This window comes from Falco rusticolus, chromosome 14 (genome assembly GCF_015220075.1).
Source record: "Falco rusticolus isolate bFalRus1 chromosome 14, bFalRus1.pri, whole genome shotgun sequence".
Classification (NCBI taxonomy): Eukaryota; Metazoa; Chordata; class Aves; order Falconiformes; family Falconidae; genus Falco; species Falco rusticolus.
Genome location: NC_051200.1, coordinates 1,952,753 through 1,972,830, shown reverse-complemented (window position 1 = coordinate 1,972,830; position 20,078 = coordinate 1,952,753). Strand labels below are relative to the sequence as shown.

At 39.9% G+C, this 20,078-nt stretch overlaps 1 protein-coding gene and 1 long non-coding RNA gene across 24 annotated transcripts in view; one reads left to right on the top strand and one right to left on the bottom strand.

The window, feature by feature from the left end:
- LOC119157214 overlaps nucleotides 1-1,647 on the bottom strand; it is a 56,480-nt gene extending 54,833 nt beyond the window's left edge. Inside the window, exon 1 of the long non-coding RNA XR_005107454.1 lies at nucleotides 629-1,647. This is a non-coding gene — a long non-coding RNA (uncharacterized LOC119157214). The remainder of the gene's footprint in view (nucleotides 1-628) is intronic.
- A 225-nt stretch (nucleotides 1,648-1,872) lies between these two features.
- Nucleotides 1,873-20,078, top strand: part of C14H8orf48 (chromosome 14 C8orf48 homolog) — a 97,690-nt gene continuing 79,484 nt past the window's right edge. For 18 of the 23 annotated variants that reach the window (XR_005107433.1, XR_005107439.1, XR_005107422.1 and 15 more), the window contains exons 1-5: nucleotides 4,450-4,699; nucleotides 6,916-7,038; nucleotides 12,009-12,241; nucleotides 14,702-14,854; nucleotides 15,984-16,078. Coding sequence is in view for 2 of the 23 variants with exons in the window: in XM_037407763.1 (XP_037263660.1) it covers nucleotides 4,450-4,699; nucleotides 6,916-7,038; nucleotides 12,009-12,241; nucleotides 14,702-14,854; nucleotides 15,984-16,082 (858 nt within the window). In the remaining 21 variants the exon portion in view is untranslated. Of the gene's footprint in view, nucleotides 2,157-2,797; nucleotides 2,843-4,449; nucleotides 4,700-6,915; nucleotides 7,039-12,008; nucleotides 12,242-14,701; nucleotides 14,855-15,983; nucleotides 19,032-20,078 lie in introns of those variants that run through there. The other 5 variants (XR_005107438.1, XR_005107437.1, XM_037407762.1 and 2 more) reach the window with 3 other exon arrangements.

Genomic DNA, 20,078 nt, shown 5'->3' with positions numbered 1-20,078 from the left:
TATGGCTCTGTATAGGACCAACTCCATGACATTAGCAGATGGAAATCGTAATACCTTCTGACACAACTGGGTTGAGCCATCTATTATCACCCACAAATCCTTTAAAAACAAATCCTGGTTCAAATAATTATGCTGTTCAATATATTAACTTCCCAACAAGAGGAACCACAGTGATAAAATGACCTGGTTTAGGGAAGACCAGTGAAAAGAATGATCTGTATCCCAGGCTTCAAATCAAAAGCCTTTAATATTAGGATCACACTCTCCACTGAATAAATGTCAGAGAAATAAACTTGATAGAACAATATATTTTCCATGGTTTAAAATTATGAATTTTAAAAAGGATCAAGAACATGGAACTACAAAGTCTTTAACCTCTAGGGAATAAATTCAAATACCAACCAGGTCAGCAATAATCTAATGTCAGCTGTTACCACTAAAAAAAATGGACAATGATATATAATGAAGAATCAAGCTGCCAGGGAGGTATTTAGTGGGAACTGTGAGGATCTGCGTTACTCTTAGTTATTCTGTGCATCTTGATTAGAATTTTAAAGAAAAGGTAATGCTTCTCCCAACCCTATTTCACCACCATTTATAACCCAGAGCATGAAAACTGTCAGCTTACCTCTTAGATTCTTCCAGATACTGATCTTATTCAGCTTGGGTGCTTGCTAGCTTGTTTGCAACATTACTTTCCTGAGAAAGAAAATATAACAGTTGATGAAAGGTGAATCTTTGGGTTGGAGAGGTTTAGTACACAATGCAGATTTTGCTGATCTACCTAGCATATAGTTCCTTAATCACATTTTCCTCCCTCTGTAGTTTTGACAGCCTAAGTCTCATTGGTATTCAGCTGACTCCCACCTCCAGCAGTATGGATAACTGCCCCTTCCATTTGCAGTGGCACACCTGACCACTACTATAATCTGTATGGATGGCAAATGTAAAAGAAATGTTAGTCACATCTAAATTATTTTAATTTTTTTGAAGCAAGCTAGATGAAAAGGGCCAGCGCCAAGCACTCCACTGTCTGCAGAAAGCAGTGAACAACCGAATCCGAGAACATTTGAATATGTGCTCAGACCTGTTTACATCCTTTTGCTTTACACTCCACTGCACCAATGCATTTATTTACTCTTCTGCAACACTGCGGATCTATCTCATTATGCTGGCCAAAGTTTCTTTATATGATAGGTATAGCTGCAGCACAGAGTTGTCTCTTTCAAGGGAAACACCATCCACGTAAGCTGCTAACACCCCATGCTGCACTGCATCAAACAGGAGGGAAGCCAAGAGCTGTGTCCTAGAGCTCTCAGTGGAGGTGAGACCTTGGCCAGTTGGTCCAAACACCATGCGAGGTGCTTGTCAGGATACAGCCCCCCGTGACTTACCCGTGGCAGACATGCACCACACTATGCACCCCAGAACCAAAGAATAAGCTTTTCTTGATAAAAATAACGACTTCACTGAAAGAAAAAGAGTGAAAACCTGAAATAGCAACATTAAAGATATGTGTGTATATATAAATATATACATGTGTACATATATGTATACAGAAGAACCGGTTTTATCCACAATGTAACCTGTTGAAACTAGACCTCAGGCTACAGGTGGATCTCACCCCCTAAAACACAGGCTGCTTGCACCTTACCCCCGTGGCAGGGTCCGCCCCAGGGCCGCAGCCCCCGCCATGGCGCCCCCCCGGGGCACCCCCCCCACGGCCCGCGCCACCCCGCCCGTGCCCGGCCCCCACGCCCGGCGGCAGCGGGGCCCGGCCCGCCAGAGCTTTAACCAAGGGCTCCCTCGGCCCCTGGCTGCATCTGAGGCCGATGGCGGCCGTTGCCGCTCAGGACCCCCCGCAGCGCCGCTAGGCCCCGGCAGAGCCCCATCGGCCCTCGGTGCCCGCAGCCCGGGCGGGGCGGAGCCGCAGCCGAGGGCAGCCGGGCCTCCCGCCCCCGTGCCTCAGGCGGAGCCGGCGAGAGGGCGCCGGGCCCGGGCTGCCCGCGCTGCTCCCCTCGGCCCAGCCGGGGTGAGCCGGGGCCGCCAGCGGGGTCGGCCCCGCGCCCCCCCGGCCCCTCCGTGCTGCGGTTGGCAGCGCAGCGCCCTGGGCGGCTGGCCGTGCCGAAGCGGGTCGGGGCCGGGGCCGGCTCTCGGTAAGGAGCCCCGCTGCGAGGAGAGGCGGGCGCCCCGGGGCCGGCGGGAGGGCGCAGCTCCGGGCGGGAGCGGAGCGCGGCGGGGCAGGGCTGCCCGCCACAGCCCGGACCGCGGCTGAGGGGACGGCGGCGCTGGCGGGCTCGGTCCTGCCACCAGGCCCCGGGGCTGGCGGGAGGGCCCGGGGCGGGCCGTGTGGTAAAAGGTAGCCTCAAGGCCAGGTTCGCGGTAGGGTTTTCTAAAAAGACATTTGTCAGTGGAAGCGTGTGTTAAATCGGTTTGAAAAATGCGGTTTTTAGCCTGGAGTGTGAAATGAAAGAAACCCAACACACCACAAACAACCCAGCCCCCCACCTGTGTTGCCTCTGGGTTTTAACTTGAAGGTGCACGGAGGAGAGTATCTTAATTGGCAGTAATTTGGAGGAAGTGACGGTTTTTCACGAGTGGGCTGTGTTACATCTGTGCCTCCTGAGAGGGGGGAGCCTCGTTCCCTCAGGTGCCTCCCGAGCTCAGTGACATGTCGCAAGCTCAGTGAATATCGTGGCAGCCCCTTCTGCCGCGCCAAGGGTTTGTCACCGTGTCGGTAGGACAGAGCCATCCTTAGCAAAGCGATTGGAACTGTTTTGTGGCTTCTCTTTTTCAGAACCCTTACTGAAGCACTAAGCTCGCTTTCTGCCAGTCTGTGAAGGTGGGTATTACCTCAGCCTTGTGAGGAACAAAAGCTGTATGATAGCAGATGGGGCTTTAAAGTTGTCTGTAAAAATGTTTTATTTGCTCTTTATAAGTATACTTAATGCTTCCAAGTTATTTATCTGCTGGTGTTGTAACAAATACCTATTTTTCAATGTGAAAATGAGCTAGTATCGGTCATATCTGATATTATGAAGCCTTTCTAGTTCAGCCAGTCTTGTTACTTGCTGAAATTCATCTCGCTCCGCAACCATCCCCGTGCTGTTTATGCAGCTGTGACTCCTTAGGCAGGCTGGAACACTGACTCTCTTCTTGAATTTCCTGTTTTCTTCAGTAGACCTGATCCTAATAACCAATCTCCAGCCTGAATCAGTGGTGAATAATGAACAAAAGAGTTACTTAATGTTTATTAATCTTTAAAATTTAGGTCAGAACAGTTCTTTAATTTTTGGGACCGTGTTAAAACAAAAAGGAAACTTTTGGATCTAGAAATTTGGCGCAACAGATGAGTTTTGGAAGTCTAGCCTTGGGAATGATGTCCTGAATTTGTTGAAGGGGCACAGGGTCTTTACACAGCAGGCAGAAAGACTTTGGCAGCAATATGGCATGTAAAACAGGCAGCATAGCATATTCAGTAGGGAAGTGGCCAAACTCAGCACCTTTAAAACGAAGCTGCCCAAACCCCGGTAACAAACACCAGTGGCATATCTGAGTTTCAGGCATGACAAGAAGTGCCTTTGTCTACCTGCTGTTAGCACGCTGGGGTTCCCATGCTTCTCATGAAGCAGCCATGGCTGACTGCTGCAAGCATCTTTCCGGAGGGATGTTGCCCATACATTTACTGTCCTTAGTTTCTGAGGGTAGGGAAGACATTGAAGCAAAATTATTCAGGACAAAGTTATTTAGGTCCTTAAATTCAAAGGAAGAAGGGGTATCACATCATTCTAATTAAAAAAAAAAAAAGGATAAAATAAGTAAGAACAAAGATTTAAAATAAATCAGTTACATGATAGGGAATTACCTTAGGTCTGTTTTGTTCCTGGAGCTTGAATCTAGAGAACTTTATTTCTCTTTTTCACATTGAGAGTGTGATCCCTCATTCGAGAGCATCAGCTGGCTTATGTTTTCATCTTAATGAAAGGCTATGTTTTCGTCTTAATTATCTAGATAAAATCTAAACAGAACAAGGTTTGCATTTCTGAGTGGCAAAAGGCTTAATAATTAGGAAAAACTGGTGTTTTCAGGGTTTTTTTTTTTTGTTTTCATGAATGATTTTATCCAAGTGTTACTGTAATTCACTACAAATGTGAAAGGGACACTGCTCAGAATTCATTGCTAGTGGTCAATGGTAATTGTTATTGAAGGCTTACCCAGCAGATCTGCATGTGCACTACTTTGATCAGCAGTAGTGCTTTGAAGGGTGTTGCCTTGATGTAGGGTGCTGATTAGGTAGTTATTTCATTCACCTGTTGTGGAGGCTAAATTGGGTGTGAACTGAGCTGTAGTAGTCCTCCATATGTCCCCCATTGCTATAAGTAATCCAGTCATTCTTCCTGTATAAATGTATTTGTTACATGCTGTTGTTTTTATTTGCCGTGCTGCACCATGACAACTGCCTCGGCAGATAGCTCTGGTAGCTACACAAAGAGGCCAATGGAATTGAGCAGAAGTTACAGCAGCTCTGGTTTGGACTATGCAGAAGATACCTTTGAGTCCTTCAGCGAGGAGGAAGAAGCCTGCAGGCAGTGGGAAAGCAAACCATCTGAATCGTATTGTTCCACAGAAGATTTAGAGGGGTCTGCTGTGTCAGATACGTTGGACAGCGTGTCGAGGTTAGCAGGCCAAAATCATGCAGGTATGCGGAGCTTACCATGTGCGAGACCTACCTTTCACATCTTTAAATCAGTGCAGCAGAGACTTGAATCAGCAAAAATAAAACCGTAAGATTTGCGTACAGTGTTCTTGCTGTGCAAAGTATGCTGACTAGATCTGTGTTATGTGCTCTGTGGATCTGCTGATAACTACATGCAGAAGGGTATGATTTGGTCGTGGAAACCCTTCCTTAGTGATCTTGTGATGCTGAAATTCTGTTGGCACGGTAAAAAAAAAAAAAAATCTGCAAGATATCTTGACTGAGTTACCATGTATAAAAAGTAGTCAGGCTGTAAAATAATTTTTCCAAGGGCACAGGGAAAGTTTCAGGACCTGAAATCTTAAAAGAGGGCTAGGTAGTATCTTAAGGCTGTATCAGATGAGTGATAAAGAAGCAGACAGCAGGACATAAGCTAACTCTCTTAATGTCATGTTAGGTTTTCTTTTGTCTTTGTGGGTTTCTCTGTCATTCTCATACATTCTCCTTTTCTCCAAGTTTAGTCTGGCAAGTATTGTGAGTACTTGAAGAGATGAATATTTCTGTAAAATCTTTTTAATTTGGGAGCTTGTCAGCATATACAAACGTTATAGCCTTAAAGATTACCTACGGTACTTTTAATATATTTTTAAAACTAGTGTAGATTTAAAATATATTTTAATGTTTACTAGCTGTTACTCTTGTAATCTGATTCTACTCAGTTCAACTTGATCAGCTGGCATATACCAATATATAATTAGCCTTGTCTACACTTTAAAATTGGGAAGCTGTTTCTTTTCCTACTATAGACAAGTCCACTAGAGATGTACCTCCTGTCCCTCATCTATCTAACATGTTCATGTGGGTGGTTGTTGGTTGTTTTTTTTTCACTCTGCAGTAATATTGTTAAGAATCCTTTAAAAATACTGTTTAGGCATGAAATCCCAACAATACTGGACAAAATTTGCCATCAAATATACATGAAGTAAACCCTGTTTATTGTAGTACAGAATATAGCATTAGGTATCAGTGCTTCAGAAATCTGAATAAAGGATGATCATTGCCTTGGCGTCAATTTATGCTACATTGATACAATTGAACATCGTCTAATGGATTTAACAGTTTTGCTTTTCTACAGTTTATAGGTTTTAATAAACCATTTGCTTCTGGGGTATAACAGGGTTTTTTAAATTATTGCATGTCTAACCATTGAAATCATTATTTCTGGTGTCAAGGAGTGCATGCTAGGAGGAATCCTTGCTGTGTGCGTAGAGGTTTTTTTAATAAGTATTACCACTTTTTATCTTTACAAGGTTAATGTTTCATAAAATTATGGAGTCTTCTGAATACTACTAGGGAATATTTCATAGAAAAATATTTTGGGAAATTGATTGCTTTCTATGGTATATATCTTGCAGAGAACAGCATATATATATATATAATAAAAGCTATAGAAAACCTGTCATGCTGGTGTCCCCGTAGGGACACACAATTTCCTTGTATAAACCCACTGAATTTGCTGTTGGTATCCTGAAAACAAAGTAGAGAGGTCAGGTGTTTCCTGAGTGTCCTCGGTATTTGGAAGTAGGACCATGCTGTATGCATCTTGCTGTCAGTGGCAGTGACTTTTCAGGCCTCTTAAGTCTTCTGTCTTTTTGCATTTATTTGCTTTCCTGTCTTTGGTGTTTCCTTAGCTTCTGCAGAACTGGACTTGTACTGGAACAAGCTGGAGAACAGGGAGCTGATACGGATGTTTTATTGCCCCTGTCCCACATGATTTTTCACTTGGATCAGTACCTTGCGACAGTTCAGCTGAGCTCCTGAGGGTATTTGTACTGCCACAGATGAAGACCCTGTGCAAGGCTGAAAATAAGTGATGGGGCTCCATGAGGGAGGACATAGATTGAGGTTAAGTTAGCATTACAGATAAAATTGAATGTGACAACAAGCTGTAAGCAGGTGTTTGTTTTTCTCAGTGCATCCTATATTGTTGTTCAGTAGCGTGATTAGAAATGAGCAAGATGAGAACTTTGTGGGACAGAAGCTTGCTCAGCGTTTCACCCCAAAGTCACTGATACCTGTGTAGTCCTGTGGTTTGGGGTTTCTTTTCCCTCGACAGGGAAAACTGTCACTTTTGAACGGATTATTTGCCTCCTGCTTTGTTTTTCTGCAGTCCTGCTTTCTTTACAATGTATGTTCAAAGCTACCTTTTTTCATTGCAGATGAACATTCTGAAGTAGCGGATTCTGCAGCTACGGAAGGAGGTGTCATGGGAAAATGGATTGATCTAAAAAACAAAGAAGCTGGCATTAAGCAAGACAAATTTATCATCAAAACTCATGCTGGTGAGTTCAGTAACTTCAGTAGAGGTAATAATTCTTGTTCCTTTTGAAAGGAGGTGTAAACTTTTAACTAGACTTAAATTTTATATACAAGCTGTTAAAGTTAAGCCAGGTAATTAGCCTGGCTTAATGAACCAGGTAATTAAGTATGCAGTTCCTCTCTTATGCTTTCTCAGAAGGCAGTTTGGCTCCCATAGCGCACATGGCTCTGATGCTTCTGACATAGTGACATTATCCTAGTGATACATTATGACAAGATCTGGATAAATACATTAAAAAACTGTATCCATATTTTAAATTTAACTGTAATCATGAAAATTTTACTGGACTGTTTAGTTTTTCTCTTTTTCTCTTCAGCTGTACAGGTACTAGGTGTGTGATTGGTTGGGGTTTTTTTCCCCTCCAAAATAAACAGACTTCAGAATTTATTGTGTGAAATGTTTTCCCCCTCCCCTTGTTAATGCGTTGTGTTAATTATGGAATTACTTGTTTGCCATGTTTTAGTTCCTTTCCCAAGCTGAGGGAGGCAGCAGGACACCAATTTTGGCAAGAACAATGGAGCAGCTTTAACCAACACAATGATGTGTAGTGGATGGAGGAGGAGAGGGAAAGGGAGGAAGGAAGGTTGCTGTTTGCATATACTGGTTATGCAAGCAACGGTGAGAGCAGATGGTGGGATCCAAGTCCTGCTTAAGTCGTTCTAAAAAGTGGGTCAGAGATACTATTTTTAATTTTAAAAAAGAGCAAGAAAGCTGTAGTTGAGCAAAAAATAATTGAAGCAGAAGGGGAATCTTCCTGTCTGTGTGTACATGAAAAGTGAACTAACTCAGAAGTTTTGTAGGTCACCTGTAAGACATTAACCTGGGAGATCCTCCTGCCTAGTTACTTTATGGCATTGTATTTGCATACAAACATCCTCAAACCGTCCATAAAACATGGGAAAACATGACCTAGGATCATTTTTAGGCTATTCTTGGTTGTATAGCTCATTCACAACAGTGGTGAGTCAATGTTATGAGTTTCTGACTCATCTTCAGCATTTATCCTTCTATTACTGGCTTTCCAAGACTGCCGCGTAGTCAAGTGAGAAGACAGTTAATGTAGATCATCTCATCTGTAGTAGGGAGGCTTCTTCTGGCAAGCTCCTCTGAGATAATCTTCCTAAAATATATCAGAATCTTGTGACCACTTGATTCATAGAGAAATTGAAAAGGACCTGATGGAGTTCAGATTCATTGAATGAATGATAAACAACAGTATAACACTGAGGAAGTCTTCCATCTCTACAGAGCTTTCCCTTGAAAGTTACACTTGGGAAGATTTTATTCTCTTAATCTCAGACTTTTATAGTTCTGCACAAGGGAACATTCTGCCTTTGGTGTATGGACTTTGATGGGCGAGGAGAGTCAGCGTGGTCACTCGGTCTTGAGTAGCCAGTTCCATTTCATTAGCTTGTGCTGATATATAGGGTGATGCGTTGTGTTTTGCCTGCCTCTCCTGTTGCTTCTCATCTTAGCTGCTAAGTGCTTTTCAGGTACGCTGTTACAGTGCTTCCAACCACTATCAACATGAAGATCACAAAATAAAGTTCAGTTTGTTTATATCAGTTTTGTTTTACCTGCAGGAGTTCTTCAAACAATGTGTTTGTTGATCAGACTGTCAGCATGTTAATCTGAACTGCTGTGCTCAGCTGTACAAACAATTTAGATAATAATGAAAATGTTATCTTGAGATGCAGGGTTAAAATCTTTCTGAAAAGTAGTTATCAGTTACTGCCTCTTACAGTTCTCTCCTTTAACTGTTCTATATTTTTTCTTCTTAAAGTAGAGTATTAATAAGCGTAACAACAACAAAATGCCTGCCTATTTTCCTATTAAATCAAAGTTAGGCATCAAAGGAAAAGGAAAGTCAATATAGGTTTTCTTTATTTTTCTTCCTTCATTCATATGGATTCAAAAGGTCATACTTTAAAGATGTAGTTGCATACAGAAAGCAAAATCTATGTAGGTTACTTGGTTATAAACCACACAGCAGGGTTTAGCATATAGACATGGAGAGTAGCTTATCTCTGTTGGTACACCGAGGGCTTCTGTAATCAGAGCAGCTTCTTAGTCCAGTTTATTATGCTTTACTTTTTAAGTATTCTGTGGTTTGTGACCTTACTGCTGTATGATACGTGGCTCTGACTTGATGACTGTTTTGGTGTCTGGTTTTGCTGTTCTTGTCCCCTGTTCCTGCCTTATTCCTCTCCAATGAAGAGGATGTGGAATGCGGGATTCGGGGCAGCAAGCATCAGCTAGATGTACTTCTGGAACAGTAATTGGCACTAGGAGGGATTCACTGTAGACAGACATGCAGTGGCATTTAAATCTGCCACCACAAGCACAAGATTGAGCATTCGAGCATGTCTAGTTCAAAGATGGAAGGGAGGGAATATGTGAAAATCACAAGAAATAAAACCAATCACCAAATTGGGTGCTTAGACCCTCTTGTATGCACCTCTCTCCTTTCAGCTGAAGGACAGGTGAACCACATGTACCTAGAAGAAAATCTGAAAGTGTAAATAGTCCTTGTGCAGTTAAAGGCTGAGTATTCAGAACTCAACAGTGTGCTGACTTTTGCCATAATTTTTTGCTCTTGTTTCAGTAAAATTATAGTCCTCGATAATTTTTTTCCTTCTGAGCTTATTTTGTTAAACATGGATTGATGTTAAACAATAACTTTTTGAAATTGGTCATGCTGTCAGGTTTAAAAATTGCTGTTCTCTTTGCTGGTGTTTCTTCTAATATCTGTAGGTGCAAATGAGCGGGTATATGGCACCACACAATTAGTGCAATATTAGAAACCGAATCTTAATTAAAATCCACTTCTATATATCAGGAGAAACTTAAGTGAATTAGACTGATATTAAATTGTTACAAAACGTTCAGCAAACCCCTTGTGTTTTACTTACTAAGTTGAGTACTCAACTTGGTATATGTCAATGCTTTATTCTGTGGGTTTTTTCCTCCCTACAATAGTAACTTTTAAATCTTTTTATTCATTCTGTGTCCAGTATAAATGAATATGCCACTGTTTTTGTTAGTGTGATTAAACCCAGTAGTGGCACATGATTTTCACTGTTTTATAGGGATTCTACACTGCAATTGTAAGGAAAATGACCTGATGACTGAAATGGTGGTTTCAACTCAAATGTTTATAATCCTACCCAAGAAATTTTTTTGGTTAAATTGCATTTTAAATTAATGTTAATTCTTATTCATCTGTCTATAAACTATCACTATGTCTTTTTCTTTAGCCAATTTGATACATCATCTTTTAGGGGAGGAACAAATTGCTTTACAACACTTGATTCTGAACTGTGGTAGTTGCCCTTAAATCACATTGTTTCCTTGTTGTCCGTAAAGCAAAGCTCACGGATTCCTGCTTTGCTTAGTCTTAACTAGAGGTCCACTTACCCTTTATACACATCAACTGCATTTCTGAAGGGATAATCACTTTCCTTTCAAAATTCCACAGTTCTATCTTGTGTACGTGAGACTAAATTAACTGTAACAGATTTAGGCAGAGTTTTACATTCATGTTGTTCAGTGTTTTAAGGATTTGTGTTGTGGTTATGCCAAGATACCCCACAGGACTGGAATGCCAGTATACTAGTTTTCAGATAATGCACCCTGCAATATGTAGTACTTGTCTAAAAAAAGTAAAACTGAATCACTGAAAATGAGTGAAACTGACAATATGGATGGATTTTTTTTCCCCAATTATATAATCGTACATTTGAGCTAAATGGGCAGTATAATTTGTTTCTGAATACATTGAGTTAAAACAAACTGACCATACCTTACCTCTGTAGTTATTACCAGTTGTCTGGCTAATTTTTAGCTGTCAGAGTGGAGTCCTGAGAAGGGAACGCTGTGTTAGCATTAGCTATATGCAGGGGTATTTGCAAGACTTCTAGTAATGCTTTCTGTAATACTTTGTCTTCTCATTTTTTCTTCAATTACACACATTAAAGTGTTTATTTGAGGTTCAGTAGTTGCATAAAAGTAAAATCCATGTAATAAAGACAGAGAGGTACTCTACCCTGTGTAAGTAGTTGAAAACAGTGGTCTCTTAAGGCTGCATAGTACCACACAGCATCATTACATGTTGATGCTCATGAAATACTGTATTGATTGGCTGTGTTTAAGCCTGTGGAAAATCTCCCGCTAAGCAGTGAATGAAGTTGTAAATCCATCCTTACCTGCCCATCTGAAGTATAATCGCTCAGTTTTTATTTATTATTACATGCCATTGGGAAGGATAAGAGAAGATGAAAGGGTGAAAGATACTGTTTAAACAAGGTCATATAAAGAATTTAGGAAATTATTATTGATGCTTTAGAGATAAGTATTTTCTAATATAATTGTATTTCTAAAAAAAAAAAAAAAAAAAAAAGCCGAACCATAGGTTGTAGAATATATGTGAGGTGTTTTCCAAAGTTACTTTAATAGACACTGCTTGTAATTTTTCAGTGTCTTCTGAGTTGCTCCTTAGAGTTACTAGATAAGTAGCTCTTTTAAAATGTTAATTCATTGTAGTTTGGCAAGTTGCAGTTTCAGGTAGGAAGAAGCTAAGTCTGTATTAGGCAGTCATTGAAACTCAGTTTGTTTAATGTTATAGCATTTAAGTACTTGATTTAGTAATATATTTGTGCTGTATCATTAAGTAATCTAATTCTTTAGGGTTCTTAGCCCCTCCCCTCTTTGGAGATTATTAATATCAATGTTTATTGTGCAAGTTCCTACAATTATGATCCAGATTTTTATTTAAATTCTGCACTGTTTTATTACAGTCATTGCCTCTAGACTTGACATTGGGGTTTTTTTTTAATTAGATAATACAAGGTCACAGAGGTGGAAGACCACTAATTCTTCTCTTTGCCTGATACAGTAATTGACACTTTTGTTTTATTGATTTATGCCTGACAGAAATTACTGAATTATTAGATGGAGAACTGGATGCTTTCCGGGCTTTTTGCACCATTAAGATAAGTAAGATGCGACAGCAGCTGATCTCTAGGCAGGCAACTGGTGGCAAGTCAAGAAAGCTGCAGCACAGATTCACAGGAAAGAAACGGGAGACAAATGATTTGAACTGCATTGTTCCTGATGAGCTGATGAACAGAATCCGCCTGAAAAATATCAGAGAGACTGTTAAACAGGTACTGAAAGGGAGAAAAAAATTGTATGTTTTGCCTGTGCTGTTGGGAGAACCACTGAATAAAAAAGCTGTAATATGAGGCTCAAATCAGGCAGACCTTGCTGATGCCATGCTCAGGCCCCTGAAAGGGATTTTTGCTTGGTATTTCAAGATACACCTTTCTAATTTTTTGGTTTTTTATTAGACATTACTGCAGAACTGTTGCTATTAAATAATCTGATCATTATAAAGTATTGTCTGGTGATTTAAAAAAAAAAATGTTTTGTGTGATTGAGTGAGGCTGCGATGGTCAGTTATTGCAGACCACGGTAAGCCCTGAATCAACTGAAGAAGAAGTCTTGTTTTCTGGTTACATTTGCAACTGCTGTTTATAGAAATGTCCTGCATATTATTTGATCATGGGGTCTTTGTGACTCCAGTATTAAAAGTATTCCAAAGGCAAAACCTCCCCCTGCTCCCAGATTTTTTAGACGTTTGGTAATATTAAGAATTAAAGCACATCCAACAGTATCTTGATGGCATCAGTTCCCTTACTAAGAAGCATCTGTATCGTCTTTTCACAATTCAAAGTGTTTTTCTTTTTCACCAGCTCAGTGTGTTTTTCCCCACAATAGGACAGGCATTCTGACACAGCCCTTGCCTTCAGCTCTGCATCTGAGAGTCTCAAGGCTGGGATTTTTTTGGCCAGTGATACTCGCATCCTTGCTTTGTGCTTGCATCTGGATTTGAATATGCGGTTACATGGATTTGAGTACTGACCATTACCTACAGATGCCTTCGCCCATAAATCTGGGCCTTGGCAAATGTCTATGCGTGGTTTGAAATTGGTACAGAATGTCTGCATCTCTGTATTTCTGATAAAAAATGAGCTTTGAATAGTCATTTATTTTGTTTTCTCTCTATCGCTTTTGCTGGCTTTCATTTATTGCCGTATAGCATAGTAAAAGTGATAGCATATTCATCTGCAAAGCCTGCGCCAGGTGAGCAGGGAGCAATACTTTTAAAGTCAGTTCTGGCATGATGATTATTTCAGGCTTCCAGTTCATTTAAATTGTTTTAAAATTTCAGCAGTCTGTATTCTGTCATCATGTTAATGTTAACCAACCCACCATCCAAATTTTGTAGAATTTTTACTGCGTCTTACAGTGTGGTAATAAGTTGTTTTTTTTTAAGAAAAGTAATTTTGACTGCTATGTGTATTTGCTTCTGTCTTTACCGCCACATAATAATGTTTTTATGCAGAGCAGAGGAAATCAAGGAAGAAGATGACAGAGACGTGACTTTCTGGGATTGATTCCACTGCTTTTGTAGCAATTTACTGTGTTTATGTAGCCAGATGGAATCTGTGTAAATTACATCAGATAAAATTATTGTGCATTTTTGAAATAGCAAATACTGGAATTTGTGTAATGCTATTAAATATGCTTAAAATTTCATGGTCGATAAAATAACATAGGAATTTATAAGTAGTACTGTTTATCATGGAAAGAAAACTGTAGAACTTTGTCTGTGTTCTGACTTGGAGCTGCATGTAGACATTTGAACGAATTGCTTCAGGGTTTATTTACCTCTTAAAATTTACAAAGTTAATTATAACCTCTATGGTTGGTATTTAAGCCCTTATGTATACTGTCAGCGTAGGAACGCTGCTGTTCCTATAGCTTCATTACAGACAAGCAGTTACATATGGTGGAATTATTGCTGATTAACAATGGCTGTTACTGAGTTGTGATGGTCAAGTATTCGAAATGTGGAGTAAAACATGTTAATTTAACATAATTGAGCCTTCAGGAATTACTGTATTTGCTATTGTGGAAGATTGATTAGCATGCACAGGCTGGCTTCCTGGAACATCAGGTACTCATTAAGCAAGAGTAACTAATGGCTGGTGGTGCTCTAAACATATTTAACGCTAGCAAAATATGTATAGATTTACATTGGCAAAATTGTACTGAGCATCTACCCAAGGTTAAATGGGTTATACTAATTAAAACAATTTTTTTGCCAGTATAACTGTATCCTCACAGTCGGTATTGGCTGGTCACTGATATGTTGCTTGGCAATCTCATGACTTTCTTTTTTGAAGGTTGTAGTTTCTGTGGAAGAGGTCAGTAATGTCCATGCAACCTCAACCATCAGGAAAACTTTGCCTGTTACAAAAAGTAGTATGGTACAGATCAGTGCTGTGGTTCTGAGATACAGATAACTTGGTTCCATTAAAATTATCTATCAGTGTTGGAAGGGGTAATGCCTGGGGAAAAGCCAAGTATGTTTAGTGTGAAAACATTCAGACAGGCTCATCAAGATGATAGTGACAAAGATTATGAAATAATTTACAGCTGCCTACAAAAGCAAATTTTTGTCTTGAGACAGTATCTATATCTTTATTTTTATTGATTGTTCTTAATAGAGTGGCCATATTGCTAGGACAGGCTCATTGCATCAAAGTCTCATCTTTCAGGTGACAGAAGCTCAAATTCACGAATCTTTGATGTGCCCTGACTGTCAGAAGAAGGAAGCAGAGCTAGCCGAGATTACCTTTCTCAGACAAAAGAAGATTCTAATGGAAAGTGCTTTAATCCAAGAGAAACTGGAAGAACAGATTTACTCCAGAGTAAGCAAACATTGTTTAAAAAAGTTGTGGTACATTTTTATACATGCTGTAACAGAAGAGTCTGTAAGCCAGACTTCGCTCTGATTTATGGCAATGAGATCAGATTGACCTGAATGCAGTGCAAATCAAAATAGAATTTGTCGCTCTGTATCATTAATGAAATGCTTGGGACTAACATACAGATCAAGTCATTTTAGCTTGCTGATTTGTATAAGCTGAAGGTCTTTCCCAGGATGTCCTGGAATTGTTTTGGGTACACCTTGGTTTATTTTCCAGTTTGTTTTCTGATGGGCTGTCCAAGTCAGAATGGTAAATAACAAAATGATGTGATAGTAGGTAACTACACTCGTACTGGTCTTCCTTATGCATCCTTTGGTATAGGAGTCTATGTAGGACACTGCAACATGTTATGGAGGCTAAGGCCTCTTGGATACACTGACATTTCTTCTTGGAAGAACTGTCGTCTTCTGTCTGCATCTGCTGTCAATAAAGCTTGGATCTTTGTGTTAGGAAATACCTCTGGAAAAGATGGTAGGCAGTGTAAGCTGAAACTTACAGAATTCCTTGGGTCTTCTCTGCTGTTTCTCAGGATGATCCTCTTCCTGAAGGAAAAACTCTCACTTCTTGAAAGGGAGTCAGACTGAAAGCAGGTCGTTTCTGAGCAATGAATAAGTAGTGCTTCCAAAAGCCCCGAGATCTGCCTTTCTGTGTTTGTAAGCAGGGCAGAAATTTGTGCGCTGTACCACACATTCTTTTTTACTTAATAATTACAGTCTTCTGATTTTTGACTCTCATTTGCTCCATACCTAAGATTTGAGAGCTTCAGTCTGAAGTGAGGCTTCACTTTTTTTTCTCTTGGTTTTCCCTCAGCTTCCCTGAAAAGGCTTGCCTTCTTTTTCGTTCCCCTCCTCAGGGAAGAAACTTACTTTGAGGCAGATCGCTGGCCACACTGTTCAGCAGAGTTTTTAAACAGGATGCTTTGAAAATCCGGCAAAATTATGCTGAGTGCTGCCTGCTCAGTTGCTTTTGAGGGACTCTTGTAGCTGGCAGTGGTAGTCCTGTGCTACAGGACATGAGAAATAGCAGGAATACAAAACCAAGTAATTTCCATATTTCCTTTTTATTTCAGGATGTGCTTACACTTATAGGAGAAGCACTCAGAAGCTTTCCCAAACCTTCAGAGGATCCCAGGAACTTATGGCAAAGGCTGAAAGGTCAGAAAATGTAAGGCCTGAAAGTAGTAAACATAACTCAAGGACATAAAGAACTGGGAGAGTTCTGTGGGCAGTCATGTACTGAATGCCAACGATTGTGGATATAACCTGTTTTGTCAGTGATGAATTGGGTGGTGGTTTAGTATTCTTGCAGGTGGAACCAGATATGCCCAGCACGCTGGCATCTGGGTTGTGATTCAAGTCTTCATTCTTCCTAAATGCAAATGTTGCAATATAGTAATCCAACTATATACATTTTTCAAATTACGGAAGCCCACACTTTGTATTATTAATCTGACAAGTAATAAGTATTGTTTTTTGTGGGATTGCTTGTGGGATTTCAGAGCAGCTCACAGCTGCTTCCATCCATAAGAAAAGTAAATTATTCTGTTTTTTGGGCCAGGGAGGTGTAATTACTGGGTTTCAGCTCAGTCTTTGCCCACTGTCTCATGTTAAATTGCAAGTGAGAGCCCCAGGTGGAGGAGAAATAGGGTTGCAAAGTAACTATAGAAAGGAGTAAAATGAAATGGACTATTTATAGAACTGAAATAATGAGACTGTAACAGAAATTAATCAGCAAGACTGCAGATGCCAACAGGACAAGAAATGATCCTAAATTAATCATAGAACTTACATAGGATAGGTGTCTAGCAACAGAAAAAAATAACATAGATTAAAATTGGGATAAGATGCCAAATAATATTTTGACTGTTTTTTGAATATACTCTGGAATTTGTTGGAATTATCTGTGATTTTTCAAGATGCCAAAAGTTACTAGACTAGAAAAGAATATATCTGGGTGAAGACTGGCATTCAGTACACATTCAAATAAAATGGATTTATGCCAGCTCTGTGAGTAAAACAATGAAATAATCTTCATTATAGCCTCAAAAATACATGTGTTATCTGTGGGCACAAATGCAGCCCACCTTTCTGACTGTTGCTGACAGCAAGAGCTCATTGCATCGCTCTTGCAGCGACCTTGTGGCCATTGGACTTGTGTGAGTCATAGAGTTACTGACTCTCCTCGGTCTCCAGTTCCCTGACTGCTGTGCATTCAGATCTCTGAAGTCTGTGGAAATCTTGGGGAAATGTCCTTATCTATGAACTCATACTGAGTTTTTGTTATAAAGCAAATAGGATTAAATCTTACTGTTGAGTTTTATTTGTCTGTTTTGGGATGAGGATGTGTATTGTTGAAGTTGGTTTGGTATTTTATACCCATGTAGTTATTTTCATTTGTATGCTATATATTGTTTATAGGAGTGCTTGAGGGCTGTTTAGCCTCTTGTTTTCGCTTCCCACAAATCAATGGAAAATCTGAAAAGAAGTGCTAGCGTACAGAGGTAGATAGGCCCACCTATCTTAGTGACTATTTGCCTTTTGTTGCTTAAAAACCTACCTTGGGTGACTTCACCTGGGAGTTGATCCTGAGTAGGTCAAGCCCCAAGAGAAAACAATGCAGCCCCGAGTCGTTCAAAGCTAGTTGTCCTCACTGCATCACTGGCAATTTATTCTTGTTTCTTGTGAACAGCAGGTTTAATAGTCCATGAAAAATACTCCCCTAGCTTGGCTTTAACTTCTGAATTGTCACTACAGAATACATAGCTACCTATATAATGAATAAACTGCTACTTGTTCCTTCCCATTACTCTACAATCCTTAGAAATGTTTAAGTCCCTTAAATCTCCTATCTTCCCATCTTACAAACCTTTTCTTTTTAGATACTCCATCTCTGTTCCTTGTTTGCTTTGGGCTACGCTTCCCTTTTCTGTTGAGTCTTTCGAAGTCTCTAGCAGCCTGCCCAATACGAGGCAAAGGGTGCCCATTATTCCATGTGAAGTCTCATAAGGGCTGTCAGATACAGAAGTGGTGATCAGAAATTGAATCCTTTGAAAATGTAATTTTGTTGTTATTGCAAATGAACACAGCTTTCAGACCTTACAGAAAACCACAGAAATTGAGTTCCAGGACTCTAACTGTAGGTTATTTTTATAAGTAAAGAAGAGTTGTTGATATTTTTGCTTACAGTATATAGGTGCTTTCTAGAAATACTGAAATACTTCTTTGCAACTCTTGTCAAGCCTTTATGTAAATATATTGAACTATGAGGTGTTTGAGTTAGGCATCTGACAATATTTGTCTGTAAAATAGTATTCATACTCACACAGCACAGTGCCTGTACAGTTCTTGTTTGTTTGCATAAATGTTACAAAGACAATTCAAATAGCTCCTCTGGAAAATCAAAGCACATTTTGCTTATGTCTGTTACGTTTTCCTACTGCTCACTACAGTTCTTTCATTTTTTTCATCAGGAATGACTCTGAGATATGAGTGTTTGTCTTCTGCTTTCTTGTAGCAGCGATTAGGGACGTATAATGGAATGAATGATCTGAGTCTCTAAATTTATTTTATAATCCTGCAGTGTTTGAGACTAGAGATTCAAAAGTTCTGACATGGAGGATGTAGGGGAAAAAAAAGAAGTAGATTGTGTCTCTTCCTTTTTCCCTCACAGGAGCTCCCCCCCCGCCCCCTTCCTCAGCAGTAGATTTTTCTTTTCATCTAAAGAAACACTCTAAAACCATGATCAAGAAATATTTATTCATCTGCTTCATTGTTTGTGCTTGCTGGGGCATAAAAGGAGCGAGGTGGATCAAGGGTGATTCATATGGTAAGCAGCTGAGCGCTGAAACAAATCAATCTGCGTATTAAAAGTACTTTGGGGCTTTTGCTTTCTAGCTTTCATGCTACACAGTTCCATTCTTTAATCGTTTGAATTATTTGAGATGTAGAGTTTATTGCTCTGAACTTTGTACAAATACAGAAGGGTTTATCCTATATACATTGTTTTATATTATGTGCATGGAGATAACCGGTTTCATGATGTCATACTTTATAACTGACCTTTTGGATAAAATTATATTCCTCAAATTATCATTAAAATCAGTTTCCTGTGGACTGTAGCGATGTAATTTCCACTTTCATTTGCTGTGGCTTTCTCTGGGGAAAAAAAAATTAACCTGGCTTCCAGGCTCAGTCATTTCTTAGTCTTGTTTCTAAACAGCTGTTGGGCCATGGGACTTTGTATTTGTTTTTCCTCTATGATAAACTTCTGTGTCATTCACAATGGGTTACTAGTATGTGTTTGAATGGGAATGAAGTTCTAGTGCAATTAATTTGCCTGGATATGAACTGGGAACAAATATAAACACATTTCAATACTGGTTTCCAGCTACTGGTGAAATATGTAATCACAGAATGGTGAAGGTTGGAAGGGACCGCTGGATGTAGTTCAGCCTCCTGCTTGAGCAACAAGGTCACTGAAGCCAGGTGGGACCTGGTCCCACCAGTCCAGTAGTCCTTACATTAATCTTGAATGTTTTCTCTGAAGCTGTACTGGAGCCTGAAATGCTTCAGGCCCCCTTGGGACCACTGTCTCTTCATAGATCCATCTCCCAGTCATGGTTTTGTTGTGTGGCAGGAGCCAGTTTGTTGGGTTTTTTTACCATAGCCGGTTTGATCAGCTTCCAAGAAGAGAAGCTGAACCTATTTATTCGTATTGGGAGCTTGGCAAAAATTTTAACTGGTGTCACTGAGGATATGGTTTTGCTGCTGGATGCGTTCGTGTTCCCCTGTGAAATTGTTAGCTGACACAGCGCCCAGATTCTTCTTCAGTAAAAACCTGAATTGTAGCTTTCAGTGCAGTTATTCCAAATCATACATACTCCAGCAAGAGCTGGAATGCTTCCAGCTATGTATTTTTAAAGCATTTTGAAATATACTTGCATTCTTCAAATGGTAATTTTATTACCATTCAGTAAGATTTTCAGAGAATGACTTTTTATTGTCTCCACTCAATAAGAGCTAACATAGACACTATGTGCAAATTGTTACTGCCTGCAACAGAGTTGGTATTCTAAATGCCACTGTGTTTAAAAAATGTTTTTAAATTTTGTGAATACATATATTAATCTTATGAATACTACATTTGCACTGTTTTTATATAACTA